At 56.7% G+C, this 25,774-nt stretch overlaps 1 protein-coding gene across 5 annotated transcripts in view; it reads right to left on the bottom strand.

Annotated features, from left to right (window-relative positions):
- The window catches only part of OSBPL1A (oxysterol binding protein like 1A), a 138,097-nt gene that overhangs the window by 21,695 nt on the left and 90,628 nt on the right, over positions 1–25,774 (bottom strand). For all 5 annotated transcript variants that reach the window (XM_068165472.1, XM_068165477.1, XM_068165473.1 and 2 more), the window contains 3 exons: positions 13,227–13,383; positions 8,963–9,038; positions 1,654–1,788 (listed from right to left, as the gene is read on the bottom strand). In XM_068165472.1, coding sequence (XP_068021573.1) covers positions 1,654–1,788; positions 8,963–9,038; positions 13,227–13,383 — 368 coding nt within the window. The remainder of the gene's footprint in view (positions 1–1,653; positions 1,789–8,962; positions 9,039–13,226; positions 13,384–25,774) is intronic.

The raw sequence follows: 25,774 nt of genomic DNA, 5'->3' as shown, positions 1-25,774 counted from the left end.
GGGCACCACAGAACCAGCCTGCTGAAGTGGACAAGTTCAGCACGAGCCAGCAATGTGCTCTCCTGGCCAAGAAGGGCAGTGACCTCCCCTGGGGTGCATGAAGAGGAGTGTGGCCAGCAGGTCTGGGGAGGGTCTCCTCTCCCTTCCCTCCACACGAGTCAGGCTGCCACTGGAGTACTGGGTCCAGCCGTGGGCTCCCCGGTTCAGTAGAGACAGGGAAGTACTGGAGAGAGTACTGAAGATGCTGAGGGGCCTGGAGCATCTCTGTGGGAAGGAAGGTCTCTTCTCCCAGGCAAGCAGCAGCAGAACAAGAGGACACAGTCTCAAGCTGTGCCAGGGGAGGTTTAGACTCGAGGTGAGGAGGAAGTTCTTCACCGAGCGAGTCATTCGTCATTGGGATGTGCTGCCCAGGGAGGTGGTGGAGTCCCCACCCCTGGAGGTGTTCAAGAGGGGATTGGATGTGGCACTTGGTGCCATGGTCTAGTCATGGGGTCTGTGTTGATAGGTTGGACTCAATGATCCTTGAGGTCCTTTCCAACCTTAGTGATACTGTGATACTGTGACAGGCTGAGAGCCCTGAGGCTGGAGAGCCTGGAGAGGAGCAGCCCCGGAAGGGATGTGATCAATGCTCAGCAGGGGCATGAGGATGGGGTCAGACTCCTTTCAGTGGTGCCCAGCAACGGGACAAGAGGCAATGGGAACAAACTGGAACTCAGGAGGCTTCACTTAAACACAAGGAAAAAATTCTTTGCCAGAGCCCAGGAGCAGGCTGCCCAAAGAGGTTGTGGAGTCTCCTCTGGAGAGCCTTCCCCCACCCCCCCTGGCCACTGTGATCCTGGGCAAGCTGCTGTGGGTGCCCTGCTTTAGCAGGGGAGTTGGGCTGGATGATCTCCAGAGGTCCCTTCTGACCCCTGCCATTCTGTGATCCTCTCAAATAGCTTAGCTAAGCTCTATTTGCAAGGCAGGGGAGGAAATGGTGGCCACCAAAATGCCCAAGAATAACCCCTTAGGAAAAGCAAAACATTCCCCTAGGTAAGCAAAAGAGGCTGGAAAGTGAGAGGCCACATCCTGCCCTCAGACCAGTTCAAGTGCTTGATGGAAGTCTTCAAACACTCGTTTGCATCAGCTAAGAATGACCACAGAGTGATCCACAGAGAAATGCAGACTGGCTATGGCCCTGGGCAGCATGGTCTAACCTGGAGGGGTCCCTGCTGACTGCAGAGGGGTTGGACAAGATGACCTTTGAGGGTCCCTCCAGCCCAGTGTCATCTCTGAACACAGAATCACAGCACCACAGCACAGTTGGGCTTGGAGAAGACTTTTTAACATCACCCAGCCCAACTGCCACCCTAAGATCACTGTGGCCATCAAACCATGGCCCAGAGTGCCCTGTCCACAGCATGCAGCACATTACAGTCACAGAACTGTCAGGGCTGGAAGGGACCTCAAGGATCATCCTGCCCCAAACCCTCCTGCCATGGGCAGGGACACCTCACACCACAGCAGGTTGCTCACAGCCACATCCAGCCTGGCTGCAAACACCTCCAGGCAGGAGGCTTCCACCACCCCTTTGTCCCGCCTCTAATGACCCATCCGTGAGGAACAAAAGCCCCCAAGCCCCCGGAGCGAGCAGGAAGGAGCAGAGCAGAGTACCTGCATGCGCTCGGTGGTGCTGGAGAGGGAGCTGGCCTTGTGGATGAGGTAAGTGTGCTCCATGTACTCGGTCAGGCGCTGCAGGAAGCTCAGCGGCTCGTTGAAGATAACTGGCATGGTGATCTTCGACAGCTCCTGGGGCACAAATGAAAGGGGTGCTGGAAAGCAAAGCCTCAGATCCCCTGTGCCCTGCCCTCACCTCGCTCTAATTGGCTTATGCCGAAAATAAATGATGCTCTTAGTGCTAATGCCTCGGGCTTGACCTGGCCCTGCTAATGAGGGGAGCAGCCAGCCCTGAACAGCCGAGCCCTGCAGCCCAGCCCTGCAGCCCAGCCCCTGGAGCCCAGCCCTGCAGCCAGCCCTGCAGCCCAGCCCTGAACAGCCGAGCCCTGCAGCCCAGCCCTGCAGCCCAGCCCCTGGAGCCCAGCCCTGCAGCCAGCCCTGCAGCCCAGCCCTGCAGCCCAGCCCTACAGCCAGCCCTGCAGCCCAGCCCCTGCAGCCCAGCCCTGCAGCCCAGCCCTGCAGCCAGCCCTGCAGCCCAGCCCCTGCAGCCCAGCCCTGCAGCCAGCCCTGCAGCCCAGCCCCTGCAGCCAGCCCTGCAGCCCAGCCCCTGCAGCCCAGCCCCTGCAGCCCAGCCCTGCAGCCCAACCCCTGCAGCCCAGCCCCTGCAGCCCAGCGCCTGCAGCCCAGCCCCTGCAGCCAGCCCTGCAGCCAGCCCTGCAGCCCAGCCCCTGCAGCCAGCCCTGTAGCCCAGCCCTGCAGCCAGCCCTGCAGCCAGCCCTGCAGCCCAGCCCCTGCAGCCCAGCCCCTGCAGCCCAGCGCCTGCAGCCCAGCCCCTGCAGCCAGCCCTGCAGCCAGCCCTGCAGCCCAGCCCCTGCAGCCAGCCCTGTAGCCCAGCCCTGCAGCCAGCCCTGCAGCCAGCCCTGCAGCCCAGCCCCTGCAGCCCAGCCCCTGCAGCCAGCCCTGCAGCCAGCCCTGCAGCCCAGCCCCTGGAGCCAGCCCTGCAGCCCAGCCCTGCAGCCCAGCCCTGCAGCCAGCCCTGCAGCCCAGCCCTGCAGCCCAGCCCCTGCAGCCCAGCCCTGCAGCCCAGCCCTGCAGCCCAGCCCCTGCAGCCCAGCCCCTGCAGCCAGCCCTGCAACCCAGCCCCTGCAACCCAGCCCCTGCAGCCAGCCCTGCAGCCCAGCCCCTGCAGCCAGCCCTGCAACCCAGCCCCTGCAGCCCAGCCCCTGCAGCCAGCCCTGCAGCCCAGCCCCTGCAGCCCTGCAGCCCAGCCCTGCAGCCCAGCCCTGCAGCCCAGCCCTGCAGCCCAGCCCTGCAGCCAGCCCTGCAGCCAGCCCTGCAGCCCAGCCCTGCCCAGCCCAGCCCCTGCAGCCAGCCCTGCAGCCAGCCCTGCAGCCAGCCCTGCAGCCCAGCCCCTGCAGCCCAGCCCCTGCAGCCAGCCCTGCAGCCAGCCCTGCAGCCCAGCCCTGCCCAGCCCAGCCCCTGCAGCCAGCCCTGCAGCCCAGCCCTGCAGCCCAGCCCCTGGAGCCAGCCCTACAGCCCAGCCCCTGCAGCCAGCCCTGCAACCCAGCCCCTGCAGCCAGCCCTGCAGCCCAGCCCCTGCAGCCAGCCCTGCAGCCCAGCCCTGCAGCCCAGCCCCTGCAGCCAGCCCTGCAGCCCAGCCCCTGCAACCCAGCCCCTGCAGCCAGCCCTGCAGCCCAGCCCCTGCAGCCAGCCCTGCAACCCAGCCCCTGCAGCCCAGCCCTGCAGCCAGCCCCTGCAGCCCAGCCCTGCCCAGCCCAGCCCTGCAGCCAGCCCTGCAGCCAGCCCTGCAGCCAGCCCTGCAGCCCAGCCCTGCCCAGCCCAGCCCTGCAGCCAGCCCTGCAGCCAGCCCTGCAGCCCAGCCCTGCCCAGCCCAGCCCCTGCAGCCAGCCCTGCAGCCCAGCCCTGCAGCCCAGCCCTGCAGCCCAGCCCTGCCCAGCCCAGCCCCTGCAGCCAGCCCTGCAGCCCAGCCCTGCAGCCCAGCCCCTGCAGCCCAGCCCCTGCAGCCCAGCCCTGCAGCCCAGCCCCTGGAGCCCAGCCCTGCAGCCAGCCCTGCAGCCAGCCCTGCAGCCAGCCCTGCAGCCCAGCCCTGCAGCCCAGCCCCTGCAGCCAGCCCTGCAGCCAGCCCTGCAGCCCAGCCCCTGGAGCCAGCCCTGCAGCCCAGCCCTGCAGCCAGCCCTGCAGCCAGCCCTGCAGCCCAGCCCCTGCAGCCAGCCCTGCAGCCCAGCCCTGCAGCCAGCCCTGCAGCCAGCCCCTGCAGCCAGCCCTGCAGCCCAGCCCCTGCAGCCCAGCCCTGCAGCCAGCCCTGCAGCCCAGCCCCTGCAGCCCAGCCCCTGCAGCCAGCCCTGCAGCCCAGCCCCTGCAGCCCAGCCCTGCAGCCCAGCCCTGCAGCCCAGCCCCTGCAGCCCAGCCCCTGCAGCCAGCCCTGCAGCCCAGCCCCTGCAGCCCAGCCCCTGCAGCCAGCCCTGCCCAGCCCCTGCAGCCCAGCCCCTGCAGCCAGCCCTGCCCAGCCCAGCCCCTGCAGCCCAGCCCTGCAGCCAGCCCTGCAGCCAGCCCTGCAGCCCCTGCAGCCAGCCCTGCAGCCCAGCCCCTGCAGCCCAGCCCCTGCAGCCAGCCCTGCAGCCCAGCCCCTGCAGCCCAGCCCTGCAGTCCAGCCCTGGAGCCAGCCCCTGCATCCCAGCCCTGCATCCCAGCCCCTGCAGCCCAGCCCTGCAGCCCAGCCCCTGCAGCCAGCCCTGCAGCCAGCCCTGCAGCCCAGCCCTGCAGCCCAGCCCCTGCATCCCAGCCCTGCAGCCCAGCCCCTGCAGCCAGCCCTGCAGCCCAGCCCCTGCAGCCCAGCCCCTGGAGCCAGCCCTGCAGCCCAGCCCTGGAGCCAGCCCCTGCATCCCAGCCCTGCATCCCAGCCCCTGCATCCCAGCCCTGCAGCCAGCCCTGCAGCCCAGCCCCTGCAGCCCAGCCCCTGCAGCCAGCCCCTGCAGCCAGCCCTGCAGCCCAGCCCCTGCAGCCCAGCCCCTGCAGCCAGCCCCTGCAGCCAGTCCTGCAGCCAGCCCTGCAGCCCAGCCCCTGCAGCCCAGCCCCTGCAGCCAGCCCTGCAGCCCAGCCCCTGCAGCCCAGCCCCTGCAGCCAGCCCTGCAGCCCAGCCCCTGCAGCCCAGCCCCTGCAGCCAGCCCTGCAGCCCAGCCCCTGCAGCCCAGCCCTGCATCCCAGCCCTGCAGCCAGCCCTGCAGCCCAGCCCCTGCAGCCCAGCCCCTGCAGCCCAGCCCCTGCAGCCCAGCCCCTGCAGCCAGCCCCTGCAGCCAGCCCTGCAGCCCAGCCCTGCAGCCCAGCCCCTGCATCCCAGCCCTGCAGCCCAGCCCCTGCAGCCAGCCCTGCAGCCCAGCCCTGGAGCCAGTCCCTGCATCCCAGCCCTGCATCCCAGCCCTGCAGCCAGCCCCTGCAGCCAGCCCTGCAGCCCAGCCCCTGCAGCCCAGCCCCTGCAGCCCAGCCCCTGCAGCCAGCCCCTGCAGCCAGCCCTGCAGCCCAGCCCCTGCAGCCCAGCCCCTGCAGCCAGCCCTGCAGCCCAGCCCCTGCAGCCCAGCCCCTGCAGCCAGCCCCTGCAGCCAGCCCTGCAGCCCAGCCCCTGCAGCCCAGCCCCTGCAGCCAGCCCTGCAGCCCAGGCCCTGCAGCCCAGCCCCTGCAGCCAGCCCCTGCAGCCAGTCCTGCAGCCAGCCCTGCAGCCCAGACCCTGCAGCCCAGCCCCTGCAGCCCAGCCCTGCAGCCCAGCCCCTGCAGCCCAGCCCCTGCAGCCAGCCCTGCAGCCCAGCCCCTGCAGCCCAGCCCTGCAGCCAGCCCTGCAGCCCAGCCCCTGCAGCCCAGCCCTGCAGCCCAGCCCCTGCAGCCAGTCCTGCCCAGCCTGATCAGAGATTGGAGAACCTCTCCTGTGGGACAGGCTGAGAGTTGGGGCTGTTCAGCCTGGAGAAGAGAAGGCTCTGGAGAGACCTTAGATCAGCCTTCCAGTACCTGAAGGAGCTCCAGGAGAGCTGGGGAGGGACTTGTGACATGGGCTGGGGGTGACAGGATGAGGGAGAATGGATTGAAGGTGGGAGAGGGGAGCCTGAGACTGGAGACAGGCTGAAGGAGTTGGGGCTGTTCAGTCTGGAGAAGAGAAGGCTCCCAGGTGACCTCATTGTGGCCTTCCAGGATCTGAAGGGGGCTCCAGGAAGGCTGGGGAGGGACTGCTCAGGATCTCAGGCAGTGCTAGGACTAGGGGGAATGGAATGAAGCTGGAGGTGGGGAGATTGAGGCTGGAGGGGAGGAGGAAGTTCTTCCCCAGGAGAGTGGTGAAGCCCTGGAATGGGTTGTCCAGGGAGGTGGTTGGGGCCCTGTCCCTGGAGGTGTTTAAGCCCAGGCTGGCTGAGGCTCTGGGCAGGCTGATCTAGTGTGGGGTGTCCCTGCCCATGGCAGGGGGGTTGGAACTGGATGATCCTTGTGGTCCCTTCCAACCCTGAATGATACTGTGATACTATGATAAGAAATTCTTTGCAGTGAGGGTGGTGAGACTCTGGCACAGGCTGCCCAGGGAGGCTGTGGCTGTCCCCTCCCTGGAGGTGTTCCAGGCCAGGCTGGATGAGGCCTTGAGCAAGCTGTGCTGGTGGGAGGTGTCCCCACCCATGGCAGGGGGTTGGAGCTGGAGGACTTTTAAGGCTCCTTCCAAGCCAACCCATCCTAGGATTCTAGGAAAGGAAAACCAAACATCAAACTAACTTCCTGGGTGAGATGAGGTGAGATGAAACAGTGAATGAAGCTGAGGTGAAACAATGGATGAAGTAGGAAGGACCTTTTTAAAGACCAAGTTACTTATTACTCTCAAAATAGATGTAGGCCATCTAATTACTTAAAGATATTATCTCTCTTGGAGGCATGTGGGGGGAGGAAGGCCAGGGAAAGCCTCTGGCACAGGAGGTAAAGGAGGGATTCTGGCTTACAAAGAAGGGAATTTTGTGAAGAGAAATGAAAGGGTGAAAGCAATCTCCTGGCTGGGATGCTGCTCATTCCCTCCTTGGAAAGCACTGGACAGGCTGGGCAGATGGGCAGAGGCCAAGGGCAGGAGATTGAACACATCCAAGTGCCAGGTGCTGCACATTGGCCACAGCAACCCCAGGCAGTGCTACAGGCTGGGGTCAGAGTGGCTGGAGAGCTGCCAGGCAGAGAGGGACCTGGGGGTGCTGGGTGACAGCAGCTGAACATGAGCCTGCAGTGTGCCCAGGGGGCCAAGAAGGGTAAGGGCATCCTGGCCTGCATCAGGAAGAGTGTGGCCAGCAGGAGCAGGGAAGTCCTTGTGCCCTGTGCTCAGCACTGCTGAGGCCACCCCTTGAGTCCTGTGTCCAGTTCTGGGCTCCTCAGGTTAGGAAAGAGGTTGAGCTGCTGGAAGGTGTCCAGAGAAGGGCAAGAAAGCTGGGGAGGGGTCTGGAGCACAGCCCTGTGAGGAGAGGCTGAGGGAGCTGGGGTTGCTTAGCCTGGAGAAGAGGAGGCTCAGGGGAGACCTTCTTGCTCTCTGCAACTCCCTGCAGGGAGGTTGTAGCCAGGTGGGGGTTGGTTTCTTCTCCCAGGCAAGCAGCAGCAGAACAAGAGGACACAGTCTCAAGCTGTGCCAGGGGAGGTTTAGGCTGGAGGTGAGGAAGAAGTTCTACACAGAGAGAGTGATTGCCCATTGGAATGGGCTGCCCAGGGAGGTGGTGGAGTCCCCATCCCTGGAGGTGTTTAGGAGGAGACTTGATGGGGTGCTTGGTGCCATGGGTTAGTTGATTAGGTGGTGTTGGGTGACAGGTTGGCTGCGATGATCTTGAAGGTCTCTTCTGGTCTATTCTATTCTATTCTATTCTATTCTATTCTATTCTATTCTATTCTATTCTATTCTATTCTATTCTATTCTATTCTATTCCAGCCCTCAGGGTGCACAACAGCCATGTTTTAAGCTGCCTGCAGCAAATGAAAAGCACAGAACACGACCTGTACAGGCTGGGGGCTGAGCTGCTGGAGAGCAGGCCTGAGAAAAGGACAACAGGCTGACTATGAGCCAGCAATGTGCCCTTGTGGCCAAGAAGGCCATTGGCAGCCTGGGGTGCATCCAAGAGCGTGGCTGGCAGGTCAAGGGAGGTTCTCCTCTCGCTCTGCTGTGCCCTGGGGAGGCCTCACCTGCAGTACTGTGTCCAGTTCTGGGCTCCCCAGATCAATAAGGACAGAGAAGAGAGTCCAGCTCAGGGCCACTGAGATGCTGAGGGCACAGGAACAGCTCTCATGGGAGGAGAGGCTGAGGGAGCTGGGGGTGGTTAGCCTGGAGGAGAGGAGGCTGAGGGAGATCTGATCTGTGCTTACAAAGATCTGAAGGGGTGGGGGTGAGCAGGGCAGGGGGCTTGGACTCAATGACCTTCAGAGGTCCCTTCCAGCCCCTGCCATCCTGTGCTTCTGTGCCCACTGGCAGAGTCTGCAGTGCAGAGCACTCTTTTCTTCACCACAAGAGCAGCAGCTGGCACCACCACCTTTAGCAGACACCTTGGCACAACCCACTCCACCTGCTCTACCAATCAAGACCTTTGTGGATCTGTTTTTTTCCTGCACACCCCTTCTGCAGGACAGGCTTCAGGCTGCTCTGTGCACTGCAAGGTTAGAACTCCCCTGCTGAAGCTGCTGTGAGAAGCCTCAGATGCTTCACAACACCTCAGGAGCTGCTGAAAGAGGATTTCCTCAGGACTTCCACATCTCCCTGCCTGGTGCTGCTTCTAAGTAGAGCAAGGGGAGGAGGAGAACACAACAGTGCCTCATGCACACAGCCCCTTCTGCAGGCTGCTGGCACAGGGTGAGGAGCTTTAGCAGCTCTAAGTACTTTCAGCCTACTGCAGGATCTAATGAAGACCTCTTGTCAAGTCCCCCTTAGCTGGAAGCAGATTAGGTGTAGGCAGTTAGCTCTGATCTGGCCACCATCTGCCCACCATGGGGGGAAGGCTGACATGCTAAGGCAGGGGAGAAGAGCAAAGCTGAAGTGGTTGGGGTGTTTTGCCCCACAAAGTACAACATTTTTGCTCCCATGAGGTACTTCAAGGGCCACAATCAAGAGGAGAAAGCTTTCCTTGAAGGAATATTGCTCTGACCAAGCCACATCTGCTCAAGCTGTGACAGCAAATGAAGTGTGAGCAGCTAGTTAAAGCCAAACCAAAGCACCACCACAATCCCTCTGCCCAGTGAGGGGTCCCCTGGGCCTCAAAGGAAGCAGGCTCTTCACATCTTTCCCCCAGGCTGTCTGAGCACTCACCATTCCAATGCACTTTCTCAAGATGCTCCAGATGCTGAAGTCATTTCTGGAGAACATGGGGGAGGGCAGGCTGGTCCTGTGGAGAGGGACAGGGAAGAAAGCAGAAGTCAGGGAAAGTTTTGCATTACAAACCCAGGGCTAAGAAACCCAAAGACTCTTTCTCTTCTTTATTGTTTTGAAAGTAACTGTTTGCCAACTTCTAATTTCAGCAGAGGGAGCAACAAAGCTGTTCTGAAACACCTCAGCTGGTTTGCACCTGCACAGAAACCTGGACTTCCCCAAAGACACAGCCGGAACCAATCCTTTCATTCTGCACAAGGGCAGTGGGAGAGAATTTCCACAGCAGTGATTAGAGGATTGCTTTTACAGTGGCACTGGAAAGATTCATGGAATGGTTTGGCTTTGGAAGAGATCTCAAAGATCACCCAGCTCCAACCCCCTGCCATGGGCAGGGACACCTCCCACCAGCACAGGCTGCTCAAGGCCTCATCCAGCCTGGCCTTCAACACCTCCAGGGAGGAGGCAGCCACAGCCTCCCTGGGCAACCTGTGCCAGAGTCTCACCACCCTCACTGCAAAGAATTTCTTCCTCATCTCCAGTCTCAATCTCTCCTCTTCCAGCTTCAAGCCACTGCCCCTTGTCCTATCATCACAAGTCTTTGTCAAAAGTCCCTCCCCAACTCTCCTGTAGCCCCCTCCAGGTACTGGAAGGCTGCTCTAAGGTCTCCCTGAAACCTCTTCTCCAGACTGAACAGCCCTAACTCTCCCAGCCTGTCTCCATGGGGAGGTTCTCCAGCCCTCTACTCATCTTCATGGCCTCCTCTGGAGCTGCTCTAAGAGTTTCATGTGCTGCTTCTGCTGGGGGCTGCAGACCTGGACAGAGGACTACTTGGCTAATGCTTGTGTTGCCCTCCTAGCTCAGGTGGTCCTTGGCTAATGCTTGTGTTGCCCTCCTAGCTCAGGTGGTCCTTGGCTAATGGCTGTGTTGCCCTCCTAGCTCAGGTGGCCCTTGGCTAATGGCTGTGTTGCCCTCCTAGCTCAGGTGGCCCTTGGCTAATGGTTGTGTTGCCCTCCTAGCTCAGGTGGCCCTTGGCTAATGCTTGTGTTGCCCTCCTAGCTCAGGTGGTCCTTGGCTAATGGCTGTGTTGCCCTCCTAGCTCAGGTGGCCCTTGGCTAATGACTGTGTTGCCCTCCTAGCTCAGGTGGCCCTTGGCTAATGGCTGTGTTGCCCTCCTAGCTCAGGTGGTCCTTGGCTAATGGCTGTGTTGCCCTCCTGGATCAGGTGGCCCTTGGCTAATGCTTGTGTTGCCCTCCTAGCTCAGGTGGTCCTTGGCTAATGGCTGTGTTGCCCTCCTGGATCAGGTGGCCCTTGGCTAATGACTGTGTTGCCCTCCTAGCTCAGGAGGTTCTTGTCTCCTCCCAGGGTAGCTAAAGCAGCACATTTTCAGTGTGTGTGGCCAGGCTGCAGCTGCCTCCTGCACCCTGCTTGCCTGATCAAGAGAAGGGGAAAAGAGATTTAACAAACCAGATACATCAGCTTCACTCAGGCAAAGTTGCTAGCTCCAGCAGCTTTACTTGCTGGGTTACCTCATATTCTTCTCTGCCCCTGGAGCAGCTTCACCAGGGTTGGTCATCTGGTTTTCAGAAAGAACAGGACCTCAAAATGCTCCTTAGAATACAACCAGTCCTACCCAGCCACAAAACTACCCCCAGGGACCAGAGTGCTGAGTTAGCTAAACACTGCCTTGCTTCACTCAGCTTCCATGCAGTGGGGGTAGGCAGGAGGATTTGTTTTAACTGATCAACATATCACAGAGTCACAGAATGTGAAGGGCTGGAAGGGACCTCCAAAGCTCATCCAGTCCAACCTCCTGCCAGAGCAGCATCACCCAGGAACACATCCAGGTGGGGCTTGAATATCTCCAGAGAGGGAGACTCCACAACCCCCCTGGGCAGCCTGCTCCAGGGCTCTGGCACCTCACAGGGGAAAAATCCTTCCTCCTGTTTCCATGGCACTTCCTCTGCCTCAGCTTCCACCACTGCCCCTTGTGCTGGCATTGGGCATCCCCCAGCAGAGCCTGGCTCCAGCCTCTGGGCATCACCCTGCACAGCTTTAGCAACAGCAAGGAGCTCACCCTCAGGCTCCTCCTCTCCAAGCTCCAGAGCCCTCAGCTCCCTCAGGCTCTCCTCAGGAGGAAGATCTTCCACTGCCTGCAGCATCTTTGTGGCTCTGTGCTGGACTCTCTCAAGCAGTTCCCTGAGGTCCTTCTTGACCTGAGGGGCCCAGAACTGGACACAAGATTCCAGATGTGGACTCAGAAGGGCAGAGAAGAGAGGGAGGAGAAACTCTCTCAACCTACTGCCCACAGCCCTTCTAATCCAGCCCAGGATGCCCTTGGCCTTCTTGGCCACAGGAGCACGTTGCTGGCTTATGGTCAACCTTCCATCCTCTAGGCCTCAGAAGGGCAGAGTAGAGTGGGAGGAGAACCTCAAGCTGCTAACCACAGCCCAGAATGGCACTGGCCTCCTTGGCCACATGAGCACATTACTCCTCCCAGACTGGTTTTGCAGGGATATAAATATCTCCAGTGAAACACAGCATCTTGGAGAATAACTATAAAAGACTTCTGTGGATGCTGTGATACAAATGCCCAGGAGAGGACAGTGCCCACCAAGGATTCACTCTCATCTTCAACTTGTGTTGTTTCCTGTGTGTTCTTTGCTGAAGGGAGTCAGCAGAGCAGATCTTTGTGTTTTGATTTCATAGATGCACAGAATGGTTTGGGCTGGAAGAGACCTTAAAGATCATCCAACCCCCTGCCATGGGCAGGGACCCCTCCCACCAGCACAGCTTGCTCAAGGCCTCATCCAGCCTGGCCTTCAACACCTCCAGGGAGGAGGCAGCCACAGCCTCCCTGGGCAAACTGTGCCAGAGTCTCACCACCCTCACTGCAAAGAATTTCTTTCTAATCTCCAGTCTCAGTCTCTCTTCTTCCAGCTCCAACCCAATGCCCCTTGTCCAATCACTCCAAGCCCTTGCCTGTTTTTCTTGTAGCCCCCTTCAGGTACTGGAAGGCTGCTCTAAGGTCTCCCTGCAGCCTTCTGCAGGCTCGACACCCCCACCTCTCCCAGCCTGTCCCCACAGGGGAGGTGCTCCAGCCCTAGGATCATCTTTGTGGCCTCCTCTGGCCCTGCTCCAGCAGTTTCCAAGGGAATGAATGCAATTCAGATGTCCACCTTCACCTAGTGCTTCCTCCCAGGCCTGAACTTCCTGCTCTAATTAGGAAAGGCACTCAGCCAAGGCTATAAATACCACCCTGCTAGCAGCACAAGAACGCAGAGCAACACACTCAGCTGCTTTATGTTGCCTTCCCAAAGCACCCCATCACTCCACCCAAGCCCTCATTTCCCCTACTCTTTGCCTAGCATGGGAGGGACACAGATGCAGAGGTTGAACCTTGAAACAGCAGGTCTGTGACACTGCCACTCATGTCCCAGCCACTGCAATCTGAACTCCTGAAGACACCAAGCAACTAAAGCATGCCCTGTGCTGGCTCCTCTAAACCTAAACCCTGATTTCCTGTCATCTGCTGCTCCCCACCAGCATTCTGCTCCACCAAAGCCCTCCCAGAGTGGTCCTCCTTGAGCCCTGCAGGAGCCTGGCTGGCTCTGCAGCAGAAGCATTGCGCTGCCCTTGCCCTGCAACTGGAGAGCAGCGGTGTCCATTACAGCTCATTAACTCCACACCTATTGTCCTCCTTTAGCAGCAAGGAAACAAACCAAAATGGATCATCTGACAACACAAAATGAGGCACATAAAACATGGATGAGACTTGCAGAGCAGGCCTCCCTTTGTCCACATTGGACTTTCTGATGCCAGGCTAGAAATATTTCTCATCCCCTCCCCATAGCAAAAGAAGGATCAGGTGACTGGAAATGAAAGAGGCAATAGGAGGCACAGGTCATTAAAGATCCATGAAGGCATTAAAATCCACATTTGAGTTCAATAAAGTCTATCCAAAGCCATTATTCCTCTTTCCACACAGCACACACTGTTTTTATTTCAGCTTGTCCCCACCAGGAGCCAGGATGCGAAGGAGCCTTGCAAAACCTCTTCTGGCCACAATCACAGTGCAATTAACTCCCCTCTCAGTCAGCCCCAGCAGAAGTTTTAAAGCTGCTGACAGCTTTTTCAGGTCCCTGGGCTCTCCCTCCCTGCCCCCTGGTGCAGCTCCTGGCAGCCTCAAGAAGAGAGCAGGTCCTACCTGTGCTTTTTGATGCCGTTGGACAGCGACTCCCCGCTGCCGCAGACCTTTTCCTCGGACACGCTGGAAGTTATGGTCTCTTTGGAGTCCATGCTGTCCTCTAAGGAGTAGGCTGCTGCTGTTTCAAAGCCACCTAATGATTTTTCAGACTCTGAATCTGCAAGAGAGCAGGTGCATGTTAATGAAGCCCCTGCCCGGGCCAGGCTTCGCTCGCTGGCAGAGCTTCCCTCTTGCTACAAAACTGAAACCTAAGTAGGGCTGCCGTGTCCTGACGACAGCATCCCCTTGGGCAGCGCTGCCACAGCCTGCTGCAGCTCCCCAGCTAGCTACCAAGAGATGGCATGAGCGGCAGGAAGGCAGCACAGCCAAAGCCTTCCACCACAGAGAGCCCAAAGCTGGCATTTTTGTGACACTGAAGCCACTGCACCCTGCTCAGGCCAAGTGCCAGCGAGCTGCCAGCGCACCGAACTGAGCAGCGCTTACCTCAGCCCTCATGGACTGACTCCTCCTAGAGAGGACTTCAGGCTTGTCCCAGCTCTTCAGCAGCCCCCAGCTCCCTGAGCAAGCCCCACAGAGCAGAAGACCCGCTGCAGGCAGTGGAGTGGGTTAAGCCATGCACCTCCCAGCAAAATCTAAGTGATAAGCTCCCCAATCAGGGAGATAAACTTTGTACTCTGGAAGGCAGGTTCACAGGACAATCCACATCACATCTCAAACCTGGAGAACCAACCAACCATCACCAACCACACCTTCTTCCCAGCCCCTGTTGTGCTTGGCCAACTCTGGAGAACAGACTAATTAAATAAACAAACAACCAAACATCCTAAGAAGGACACAGAGCTGTTGGAGCCAGGCCAGAGCAGGGCCACGAGGGTGATCCAAGGGCTGGAGCAGCTCTGCTGTGAGCACAGGCTGAGGGAGCTGGGGCTGTTCAGCCTGGAGAGGAGAAGACTCCAGGAGAACCTCATTGTGGCCTTCCAGGATCTGAAGGGGGCTCCAAGAAGGCTGGGGAGGGACTGCTCAGGATGTCAGGCAGTGATAGGACTAGGGGGAATGGAATGAAGCTGGAGGTGGGGAGATTGAGGCTGGAGGGGAGGAGGAAGTTCTTCCCCAGGAGAGTGGTGAAGCCCTGGAATGGGTTGTCCAGGGAGGTGGTTGGGGCCCTGTCCCTGGAGGTGTTTAAGCCTGGATGAGGCTCTGGTCAGCCTGATCTAGTGTGGGGTGTCCCTGCCCATGGCAGGGGGGGTGGAACTGGATGATCCTTGTGGTCCCTTCCAACCCTCACATAGTATGATACTATGATACCTTAAAGCTGTCTTCCAGTACCTGAAGGGATCCTACAGGAAGGATGCAGAGACTCTTCCTGAGGATGTCAGGAGACAGGACAAAGGGGAATGGTTTGAAGCTGAGGCAGAGCATGGTTAGACTGGAGCTGAAGAAGGAGCTCTTCAGTATGAGGGTAGTGAGACTCTGGAATAGGTTGCCCAAAGCTGTTGTGGGGTGTTCAAAAGCCAGGCTGGATGAGGCTTTGAGCAACTAAGTCCAGGTGAGAGTCATCCCTGCCCATGGCAGGGGGGTTGGAGCAGCTGGTACCTGAGGTCCCTTCCAACCTGAGTCATTCTATGACTCAATGAAAACCAAGGGCACAGCCCTGCCCCAAACCAGGCAGTGTTATTCTGGCAAGAGGTAGCACTTCAAGCTTCCTGCTCCTCTTCCAAACCTCACAAGACTGCCTAAGGATTATCCAGTTACAAAGTCCAGGAAGTAAGGGAACAACCAGCTTGAGACAAGTAAAGATGCACCAATCTCTATTCCATGTGGGAAATCCTTTAGCAGCAACCAGGTACAACACTGAATGGTGAAGAGCTTAATGCAAGGCCCTCTGCTGCTGAAAAGAACCCAAGCCAAAGGGCAGCACTGCTGCCATGTGCTTCTTGCAGCACATGAACTCTTCTTGGCTGCAAATGCCCAGAGAATGGCAATGTCAGTCATGCTCCCACACCCTCATTCTAACTCTCTCTGGGGAGACCTTAGAGCAGCCTCCCAGTATTTGAAGAGGGCTACAGGAAAGCTGGAGAGAGACTTTTGACAAAGGCATGGAGTGACAGGACAAGAGGTGATGGCTTCAGACTGGAAGAAGCTGGATTGAGCTTGGCCATTAGGAAACAATTCTTCCCCATGAGGGTGGTGAGGCACTGAACAGGTTGCCCAGAGAAGCTGTGGAGGCTCCCAGCCTGGAAGTGCTGAAAGCCAGGCTGGCTGAGGCCTTGAGCAAGCTGGGCTGGTAGGAGCTGTCCCTGCCCATGGCAAGGGTTCGGAACTAGATGATCTTTAAGCTCTATTCCAACCCAAACCATTCTATGAATCTGACTGCAAAGTAGCAGCTCAGCCAAAACAGTGTCCCAGTCACAGCTGCTCATGGCCTGGGGCTGCCTTGTTCTCTCTTGAACTACACCAGGAGCCTCTTCAAAACACATCAAGTCCATGTTGCTGTGGTAAAGGGAGCAAGGGGACAAGAGGATTTCTTCCTGCAAAGGCCTGCAGTGATAGGACAAGGGGCAATGGTTTGAAATGAGAGGAGACTTGGATTGGATGTGAGGAAAGTTCTGCACCATGAGGGTGGTGGAACACTGCAACAGGTTGCCCAGGGAGGTGGTTGAGGCCTCATCCCTGGAGATATTCAAGGTGATGCTGGACAGAGCTCTGGGCAACCTGATCCAGTGGGGGATGTCCCTGGTGACTGCAGGGGGGTTGGACTGGATGAGCTTTGGAGGTCCCTTCACAGTCTCACAGTATCACTAAGGTTGGAAGAGACCTCGAGGATCATCAAGTCCAACCTGGCACCACAGATCTCATGACTAAACCATGGCACCAAGTGCCACATCCAATCCCCTCTGGAACACCTCCAGGGATGGGGACTCCACCACCTCCCTGGGCAGCACATCCCAATGACGAACGACTTGCTCGGTGAAGAACTTTCTCCTCACCTCCAGCCTAAACTTCCCCTGGCACAGCTTGACACTGTGTCCTCTTGTTCTGGTGCTGGGTACCTGGGAGAAGAGACCAACCCCCACCTGGCTACAACCTCCCTTCAGGGAGTTGTGGAGGGCAATGAGGTCTCCCCTGAGCCTCCTCTTCTCTAGGCTAAGCAATCCCAGCTCCCTCAGCCTCTCCTCACAGGGCTGTGCTCAAGGCCTCTCCCCAGCTTTGTTGCCCTTCTCTGGACACCTTCACCTTCCAACCCAAACCAGTCTATGATTCTATGATCCAGCTGACAGAAGGGTTAAGAGCAAGCACAAAAGCCTGATGAATGGATGGGCTGTGCCACAATGCCTCCAGCCTCTCTAGGGAGACTAAGATCTAGGAGCACAAAGGAGATCTCTTCTTTCATTACAACCATCCACCCCTATCCTGAGGAAGGCAGCACTGAACTGAAGCCAGTTGCTAGGGAATGAAGAGAACTGGCAGCTGGTGCTGAGGATATGTGAAAGCAGTGGACTGGCACTCCAGAGAACCTTCTCACAAGTTCCCCCAAATTTGTCAGTCTAGCTCTGTGCCAAAGGATGATGTAACAAAGCAAAGAATTACTTTGGTGGGGACTATTTATACCAAGGAGGCTAAGGAGAAGCATTTTCACTTGTGGACAGGTGTGTTACATAAAACACAGACTTCTCCAGGGAGGACACTGCTGTGGCTCCAAATCCCCCAGGGGAAGACACACAACTTGGGTTTCAGCCCCTTGACCACACAAGAAGCTGTAAATCCCTTCACAGAAGCACAGGTTGGAAGGGACCCCAGGGAGCACCTGCTCCAACCTCTGCAGCTGACAGCAGAGCTGAAAGGAGCTGGCCCAGCACCCTGCCAAGCTGAGCCTTCCAACTGCCCCATGGAGGGGACTCCCCTGCTGCCCTTGGGAGATGATTCTCTCCATGCTAAACTTGCACCTCTCTTCTGAGGAGCTGCTCAGCTGTGTCAGCAGTTAACCATGACAAGAAGAGCATGAAGTAAACATGGAGCAAAGAGTCTGCCTCCTGCAAGGCTCCCAGCCTCTCCCATACCACCTGGGACTGGAAGTTCCCTCAAGCTGAGTTTCTGCAGCAGACCTCCAAGAATGGAGAGGGAAGAACAGGTAAGCTTCATCAGAACCACCAACCACTCTCTGACAGGCTCCTCTGGGTGACAAGGAGTGGTAAACATCTGAGGTGACTCTGCCCCTCTGCTCTACCTGCAGTGCTGGGTCCAGCTATGGAGATCCCAAAACAAGGAGTACATGGAACTGTTGGAGCTGGTCCAGAGGCCACAAAAACAATCAGAGGGCTGGAAAACCTCCCCCCTGGGGCAAGCTGAGCGAGTTGGGGCTGTTCAGCCTGGAGAAGAGAAGGCTGCAGGGAGACCTCTGAGCAGCCTTCCAGTACCTGAAAGGGCTCCAGGAGAGCTGGGAAGGGATTTTTGACCAGGGTTTGGAGTGACAGGATGAAGGATAATGGCTTTGAGCTAGGAGAAGCTGGATTTAGGTTGACCATTAGAAAGCAATTCTTGCCCATGAGGGTGGTGAGGCACTGGAATAGGTTGCCCCCAGAAGCTGTGGGGTCTCTAAGCCTGGAAGTGTTGAAAGCCAGGTTGGATGAGGCCTTGAGCAAGCTGGGCTGGTGGGAGCTGTCCCTGCCTACGGCAGTAGGGTTGGAATGAGATCATCTTTAAGGTCCATTCCAACCCAAAGCAGTCTCTGCCTCTAGGAGCAGTTGCCCTAAGGCTGGCCTTGCAGTGCCAAGCAGCAGTTAAGTGCCCTGAGCTCAGCAGAGCTCTCCAGAGCTGCAGACACTGCCCACAAAGCCTGCTCTGGGGCCTGGGCAATGCTCTCCAGCAAAGAGCAGCAGCAGAATGAAACCAGACACTGCTCTAAGGAACTGCTCTCTAGAAACAGCTCTTCCACTCTCCAGAGCTGGCTCTGAGAACGTGTTCACAGCAGCTCCTGCCTTCCAAGATCTCCACCTGCAGCCCAAAGGCTCTCCTTTGACCCAGGGAGCTTAGCAGACTGTGAGGGCTGAAGGTGTCAGAGGGAAGGAGCCTAGCACTGCATCATGAGCACAGAGCAATGGGCAACTCCAGCAGAGCCTTTCCCTCTGTGCTTGCAGCTAACTCCTTCCTGAATTGAGATGAGCAGACTCCCCCTCACAGCAAAAAAAAGCCTCAGATTCACAAGTTGCTCCAGAGCAGCTGTCAAACAGCAGACTAGGAGAGAATGAGGGGTTTTTGTTAGGCTTTTTTCCTCCTGAACTTCAGGGGATGTGGGCTGAGGAGGGGAAGAGAATGAATAAGAGTCCCTGTTTCAGAAGCCAGGATTTTGCAGGGATCTTTGAGACAGAGCAGGCTGATTGGGAAGCTCTCCAGCTCTCAAAACCTGGAGTGTCAGGGGAAGAGCAGCAACACCAGCTCCACTTTGCAGGAGTGGCAGAGCAAGGGGAAAGAGCAGTGCCAGCAACTTCACTCAAGGGAAGTTCATCTCCTACTGCAACAACTGCCTGCAGGCCCAGATGGGAAAGCCTGGCTGATGTATTGTGTTAACACACACACACCTGAGGAAGGCAGAGCTTAACCACTGCCAAGGCTGGGTTAGAATTCTGCCCAAGTGCTTCCCATCCCTCTCTGAGATTCCTCAATTCATTCTTTTAGCTACAGTGCAGGCATGGAGTCCACAGGCAGCAGCACTCATAGAACCACACAACAGTTTGGGTTGGAAGGGTCCCTAAAGACCATCCAGTTCCAAGCCCCTGCCATGGGCAGGGACACCTCCCACGGGCAGGGACACCTCCCACCAGCCCAGCTTGCTCAAGGTCTCATCCAGCCTGGCCTTGAACACCTCCAGGGAGGAGGCAGCCACAGCCTCCCTCTGAGATCACCCAGTCCAACCAGCAACCCAACCCCACCTTGGCCATTAAACCACAGTTCCAAGTTCCATGGCCACAGCTCTCTGGAACACCTCCAGGCATGGGGACTCCACCACCTCCCTGGGCAGCCTCTTCCCATCCCTGACCACTCTTGCAGCTAACAAATTGCTCCTCATCCCCAACCCAACCCTCCCCTGGCACAACTCCAGGCCATTTCCTCTCCTTCCATCACCTGAAACCAGGGAGCAGAGCCCAACCCCCAGCTCACTGCAGCCTCCTCTCAGGGAGCTGCAGAGAGCAATGAGGTCTCCCTCAGCCTCCTCTTCTCCACACTCAACACCCCCAGCTCCCTCAGCTACTCCTCCTAGGACTTCTCCATCTCATCTAGGAGATGCCATTGGTCTTACTGAATTTTTGCTCCTTGTTTGGTGCTTCTTCCTTTCCCCAAAGCCCCACTCCTCTGCCACACCCTGCTTTAAACACAGAACAATCATAGAATGGCCTTGGCTGGAAGAGACCTTAGAGACCTCTTATCTAGCCCAGGTTGCTCAAGGCCTCATCCAACCTGGCACTGAACACCTCCAGGGAAGGAGCATCCACAATTTCTCTAACAATCCATTCCAGACTCTTACCATACTTCTAGTGAATAATTTCTTCCTCAGATCCAATTTAAACCTATTCTCCTTCAATTAAAACCCATTTCCCCTTGTCCTCTTGGTGGACACTCTTCACAGTCTCACAGAATCACCAAGGTTGGACGAGACCTCAAAGATCACCAAGTCCAACCTGGCACCACAGACCTCATGACTAAACCATGGCTCCAAGTGCCACATCCAATCCCCTCTTGAACACCTCCAGGGATGGGGACTCCACCACCTCCCTGGGCAGCACATCCCAATGGCTAACAACTCTCTCAGGGAAGAACTTTCTCCTCACCTCCAGACTAAACTTCCCCTGGCACAGCTTGAGACTGTGTCCTCTTGTTCTGCTGCTGCTTGCCTGGGAGAAGAGAACAACCTCCACCTGGCTACAACCTCCCTTCAGGGAGTTGGAGAGAGCAATGAGGTCACCCCTGAGCCTCCTCTTCTCCAGGCTAAGCAACCCCAGCTCCCTCAGCCTCTCCTCACAGGGCTGTGCTCAAGGCCTCTCCCCAACCTCATTGCCCTTCTCTGGAGAACTTCCAGTCTCTCAATGTCCTTCTTAAACTGAGGGGCCCAGAATTAGACACAGGACTCAAGGATTTACTCTTGTAACAGCCTTGCTGTAGGTTCCCTTCAGGTTTTGGAAGCTGGACATGTTGAGCACTGAGTTCTGAAGCTGAGGGCTGCAGCACCCCCTGTGCTGTTGAGTTTAGTCCACCACTCCCATGGTGAGAGAGAGCATCAGTGCACTGGGGAGCACTGGGAACTGAGTTCAGGTCAATGACACCCTGAACTCTGAGTTCATCACACTGGACACTATGCTCTGGTCACACAAGCAGCCTCCATTTCCTGTGGCTTCTTCCTTCCCTGTTCAGTGCCTGCTCTCCCGTGGCAGGCATTCAGCAGTTAGCCAGCAGAGAGCACAGGGAGACACTGGCACGGGTTGCCCAGGGAGGCTGTGCATGCCCCCCTCCCTGGAGGTGCTCAAGGCCAGGCTGGCTGTGGCTCTGAGCTGGCTGATCTGGTAGGAAGTGTCCCTGCCCATGGCAGTTGTGGCAGTTTTAGGCTATGCCTTCAGAAAACTGCTCACAAATCTTGATCAGAAAGCAGTAAAATGTAACTAAATCCTCCTTTACTGGGGGGAAACAGGAAAATCAGGATGGTTACAAACAATCCACAAACAGGGGAGACCCTGGGCTGCAGCAAGAAAAATGTGTCCAGCACATACCTTCATTTTCTTCCACTGAGTGCTCAAAGGCAATTAGCATGAGAGCCCATCATAAATTAGAGCTCTTTAATGGCAGCCTCATCTCATGGCTATTTAGTTTGACTTCCTCCTGTGTCTAAATCACATCATTCTGCACTGTCCCCTAGAAGCTAGTACAGCTGAGGAGGGATCTGCACCAGGGAGAGCTGCCACCCTGTTAATAAGGGCCTGTGGTGATAGGGTGAGGGGCAATGGTTTGAAACTGGAGCAGGGTAGGTTTGGATTGGACATTAGGAAGAAGTAATTTACTACTCTGCCCTGCTGAGACCACAGCTGGGACACTGTGTCCAGTTCTGGGCTCCCCAGGTCCAGAGAGACAGAGACCTGCTGGAGAGAGTCCAAGGGAGAGCCAGGAGGATGCTCTGGGGAGTTGAGCATCTCCCCTGTGAAGAGAGACTGAGAGCCCTGGGGCTGTTGAGTCTGGAGAGGAGAAGGCTGAGAGGGATCTGATCAATGTCTATCAATAGCTGAGGGGTGGCTGTGGAGGAGGCCAAGCTCTTTCCAGTGGTGCACACTAATAACCAAAGGAACACCAGGTCCAAGCTTGAACATAGAAGGTTTCACCTCAACATGAGGAGAAACTTCTGTACAGTGAGGGTGCTGGAGCCCTGGAGCAGGCTGTCCGGGGGGGATTGTGGAGTCTCCTTCTCTGGAGCCTTTCCAAACCCACCTGGATGCATTCCTGTGTGGGACTACCCTAAGTGATGCTGCTTTTAGCAGGGGGTTGGACTGGGTGATCCCTGGAGGTCCCTCCCAACCTCTACCAGTCTGTGATAAGGAACCTGATCTAGTCATGGAAACAATTTCTCTCTCTTCTCATTCCCTTGGGCTGGGAGATACTACCATTGTGCTTCTGCTGGCTTCTGCTTCACCTTGGCTGCATTGTTTTGGCTGAGTCTAACAACTCTCTGCCCCTTTCTCTTGTCCCTTTTGTACAGGGAGGGAGAAGCCATAAACTTCCTCTGGTCTTTGGCCAGGGGGGTCCTTGTGCTGTTTATTAACTGTCAGTACCTGTGAATATTGTAAAGGTTGGGTATTTTGCACATCTTCATTGCATTCCATTGGAGAGGGTAGTTTTGCCTGTAAATACAGCTTCCATTTGCCTCCAGCTGAGCTGCTCTGGCAAATTTAATGCTGGGGGGGGGGGGGGGGGGGGGAGGAGGAGAATTCTCAACCCACAACAGCAGTGGGGTTGGAACTGGATCTTTGAGGTCCCTTCCAACCCTGACAGTTCTGTGATTCTGTGACAATGGCAGCACATTACCAACTGGACAGATGGGCAGAGGCCAACAGGATGGCATTCAACACATCCAAGTGCCAGGGGCTGCACTTTGGCCACAGCAACCCCAGGCAGAGCTACAGGCTGGGGGCAGAGTGGCTGAGAGCTGCCAAACAGAGAGGGACCTGGGGGTGCTGATTGACAGCTGCCTGAACATGAGCCAGCAGTGTGCCCAGGGGGCCAAGGAGGCCAATGGCATCCTGGCCTGCATCAGGAAGAGTGTGGCCAGCAGGAGCAGGGAAGTCCTTGTGCCCTGTGCTCAGCACTGCTGAGGCCACACCTTGAGTCCTGTGTCCAGTTCTGGGCCACTCAGTTTAAGAAGGACATTGAGAGACTTGAAGGTGTCCAGAGAAGGGCAACAAGGCTGGGGAGGGGTCTGGAGCACAGCCCTGTGAGGAGAGGCTGAGGGAGCTGGGGTTGCTTAGCCTGGAGAAGAGGGGGCTCAGGGGAGACCTCATTGCTCTCTCCAGCTACCTGAAAGGTGGTTGTAGCCAGGTGGGGGTTGGTCTCTTCTCCCAGGCAACCAGCACCAGAACAAGAGGACAGAGTCTCAAGCTGTGCCAGGGGAGGTTTAGGCTGGAGGTGGGGAGAAAGTTCTTCACTGAGAGAGTTGTTAGCTATTGGAATGTGCTGCCCAGGGAGGTGGTGGAGTCCCCATCCCTGGAGGTGTTCAAGAGGGGATTGGATGTGGCACTTGGTGCCATGGTTTAGTCATGAGGTCTGTGGTGCCAGGTTGGACTTGATGATCTTTGAGGTCTCTTCCAACCTTGGTGATACATGGCTTAAAAATGAAGAGGGGAGAGACCTGAGCAAGTATAGCACTGCTTCAGTTACCAGCCTTACAACACTACAAGCATTCTCCTGACCCCAGCTCTGGAAAGGCAAGAGGATATTTCTGTCCCTGTGCCCAGAGTTTCTCCAAAGAGAACGACACAGCACAGTCTAGCAGTGACCAGCCCTGTCTGTGCCAACACCAGCAGGCAGCATGGCTCAGTTGGAGAGCTCCAAGCCAAACAGATGGTGCTGAGGACCTCACACTTGATCTAGATCCAGTTCTGCTGGTGTTCTCTCCAGATTGGCTCTTCTTTCCCACCATGGGCTAACCAGACTGTATCTTCTGACTGAGCTTCCTTCAGGAGTCTGCTTCATGCAATCAGACCTCCCTACAATGTGGATCTGAGCCTGGTACCAAGGAGCTGTGCTGAGAATATCACAGAATTGGTTTGGTTGGGAAAACCCTCTGAGATCATCCAGCCCCAACCATCAACCCAGCACCACCATGGCCACCAAATCATGGCCCCAAGTGCCATGGCCACAACTCTCTTGAACACCCCCAGGGATGGGGACTCCACCACCTCCCTGGGCAGCCTCTGCCAATCTTGCAGCAAAGAATTCCTTTCTCATCTCCAACCTAACCCTCCCCCAGTGCAATTTCAGGACACCACTTCTTGCCCTACCACCTGATACTGGAGAGAATACTGACACACTTCCCCTAATTTCTAATGCACCTCTTCTTCACAGACCTCTCTGAGAAGCCTTAGGATGCTCTGAATGGTGACAGCCAGGGAAACTGCTCCTGAGAGTAAACAGCAGCAGTGTCTGATGTGCACACAACACTCCCTTGAAAAGCCCAAACTAGAGGCAGCTCCTTTCAAGCTGTCAAGGCAAAGCTGACAATTGCTCAGCTCAGAGTGCAAGCCTGGTTATGCAACACTCTCCCTTCCAAACTCCCTCCTACAGCAGAGCTTGAAACATTCAGAGCACTGGTAAGGAGATGAAGATGGAATCCCAACAGCAGAACTTCTTCAAGGAGGGGCACTTCCCCTCTGACAGGCATCACCCTCTGAAAATCCCTCCACCTCCTCTACAGCCTGGGAGAACAAGTCAGGAACAGGACAGGGTAGAACAGGACAGGACGGGACAGGACAGAATAGAACAGGACAGAACAGGACAGGGCAGAACAGGACAGGGCAGAACAGGGCAGGACAGAACAGGGCAGGACAGAACAGGACAGGGCAGGACAGAACAGAGTAGAACAGGGCAGGACAGAACAGAGTAGAACAGGGCAGGACAGAGTAGAGCAGGGCAGGACAGAGTAGGACAGGACAGGACAGAACAGGACAGGACAGAACAGGGCAGAGTAGAACAGGGCAGAACAAGACAGAACAGGACAGGACAGAGTAGAACAGGACAGGACAGGGCAGAACAGGACAGGGCAGAACAGGGCAGGACAGAACAGGACAGGGCAGGACAGGACAGGGCAGGACAGAACAGAGTAGAACAGGACAGGACAGAGTAGAGCAGGGCAGGACAGAGTAGGACAGGACAGGACAGAGTAGAACAGGACAGGACAGAACAGGGCAGGACAGAACAGGGCAGGACAGAACAGGGCAGAGTAGAACAGGGCAGAACAAGACAGAACAGAACAGGACAGGACAGAGTAGAACAGGACAGGACAGGGCAGAACAGGACAGGACAGGACAGGGCAGAACAGGACAGGACAGGGCAGGACAGAACAGGACAGGGCAGGACAGACCAGGGCAGAGTAGAACAGGGCAGAGTAGAACAGGGCAGAGTAGAACAGAGTAGAAAAGGACGGAACAGAACAGAGTAGAACATGACAGAACAGAACAGAGTAGAACAGGACAGGATAGAACAGAACAGAATAGAACAGGACAGAACAGGACAGAATATAACAGAATAGAACAGGACAGAACAGAACAGGATAGGACAGGACAGAACAGGACAGGGCAGGACAGAACAGGACAGGATAGGACAAGACAGGACAGGACAGAACAGGACAGGATAGAACAGGACAGGATAGAACAGGACAGGACAGGACAGAACAGAGTAGAACAGGACAGGATAGAACAGGACAGAACAGAGTAGAACAAAACAGAACAGAACAGAGTAGAACAGGACAGGATAGAACAGAACAGAATAGAACAGGACAGAATAGAACAGAATAGAACAGGACAGAACAGAACAGGATAGGACAGAACAGGACAGAACAGAGTAGAACAGGACAGGATAGAACAGGACAGGACAGGACAGAATAGGACAGGATAGGACAAGACAGGACAGGACAGAACAGGACAGGATAGAACAGGACAGGATAGAACAGAGTAGAACAGGACAGGATAGAACAGGACAGAACAGAGTAGAACAAAACAGAACAGAACAGAGTAGAACAGGACAGGATAGAACAGAACAGAATAGATCAGGACAGAATAGAACAGAATAGAACAGGACAGAACAGAACAGGATAGGACAGAACAGGACAGAACAGAGTAGAACAGGACAGGATAGAACAGAACAGAATAGAACAGGACAGAATAGAACAGAATAGAACAGGACAGAACAGAACAGGATAGGACAGAACAGGACAGAACAGAGTAGAACAGGACAGGATAGAACAGGACAGGACAGGACAGGACAGAATTAACCAGGTTGGAAAAGACCTTCAAGATCAT

The sequence above is a fragment of the Melanerpes formicivorus genome, unplaced genomic scaffold, assembly GCF_026170545.1.
Source record: "Melanerpes formicivorus ecotype bairdi unplaced genomic scaffold, bMelFor1.0.p_v2 SCAF_89, whole genome shotgun sequence".
In the NCBI taxonomy this organism is placed as follows: domain Eukaryota; kingdom Metazoa; phylum Chordata; class Aves; order Piciformes; family Picidae; genus Melanerpes; species Melanerpes formicivorus.
This window is presented reverse-complemented; position numbering and strand designations above follow the sequence as displayed.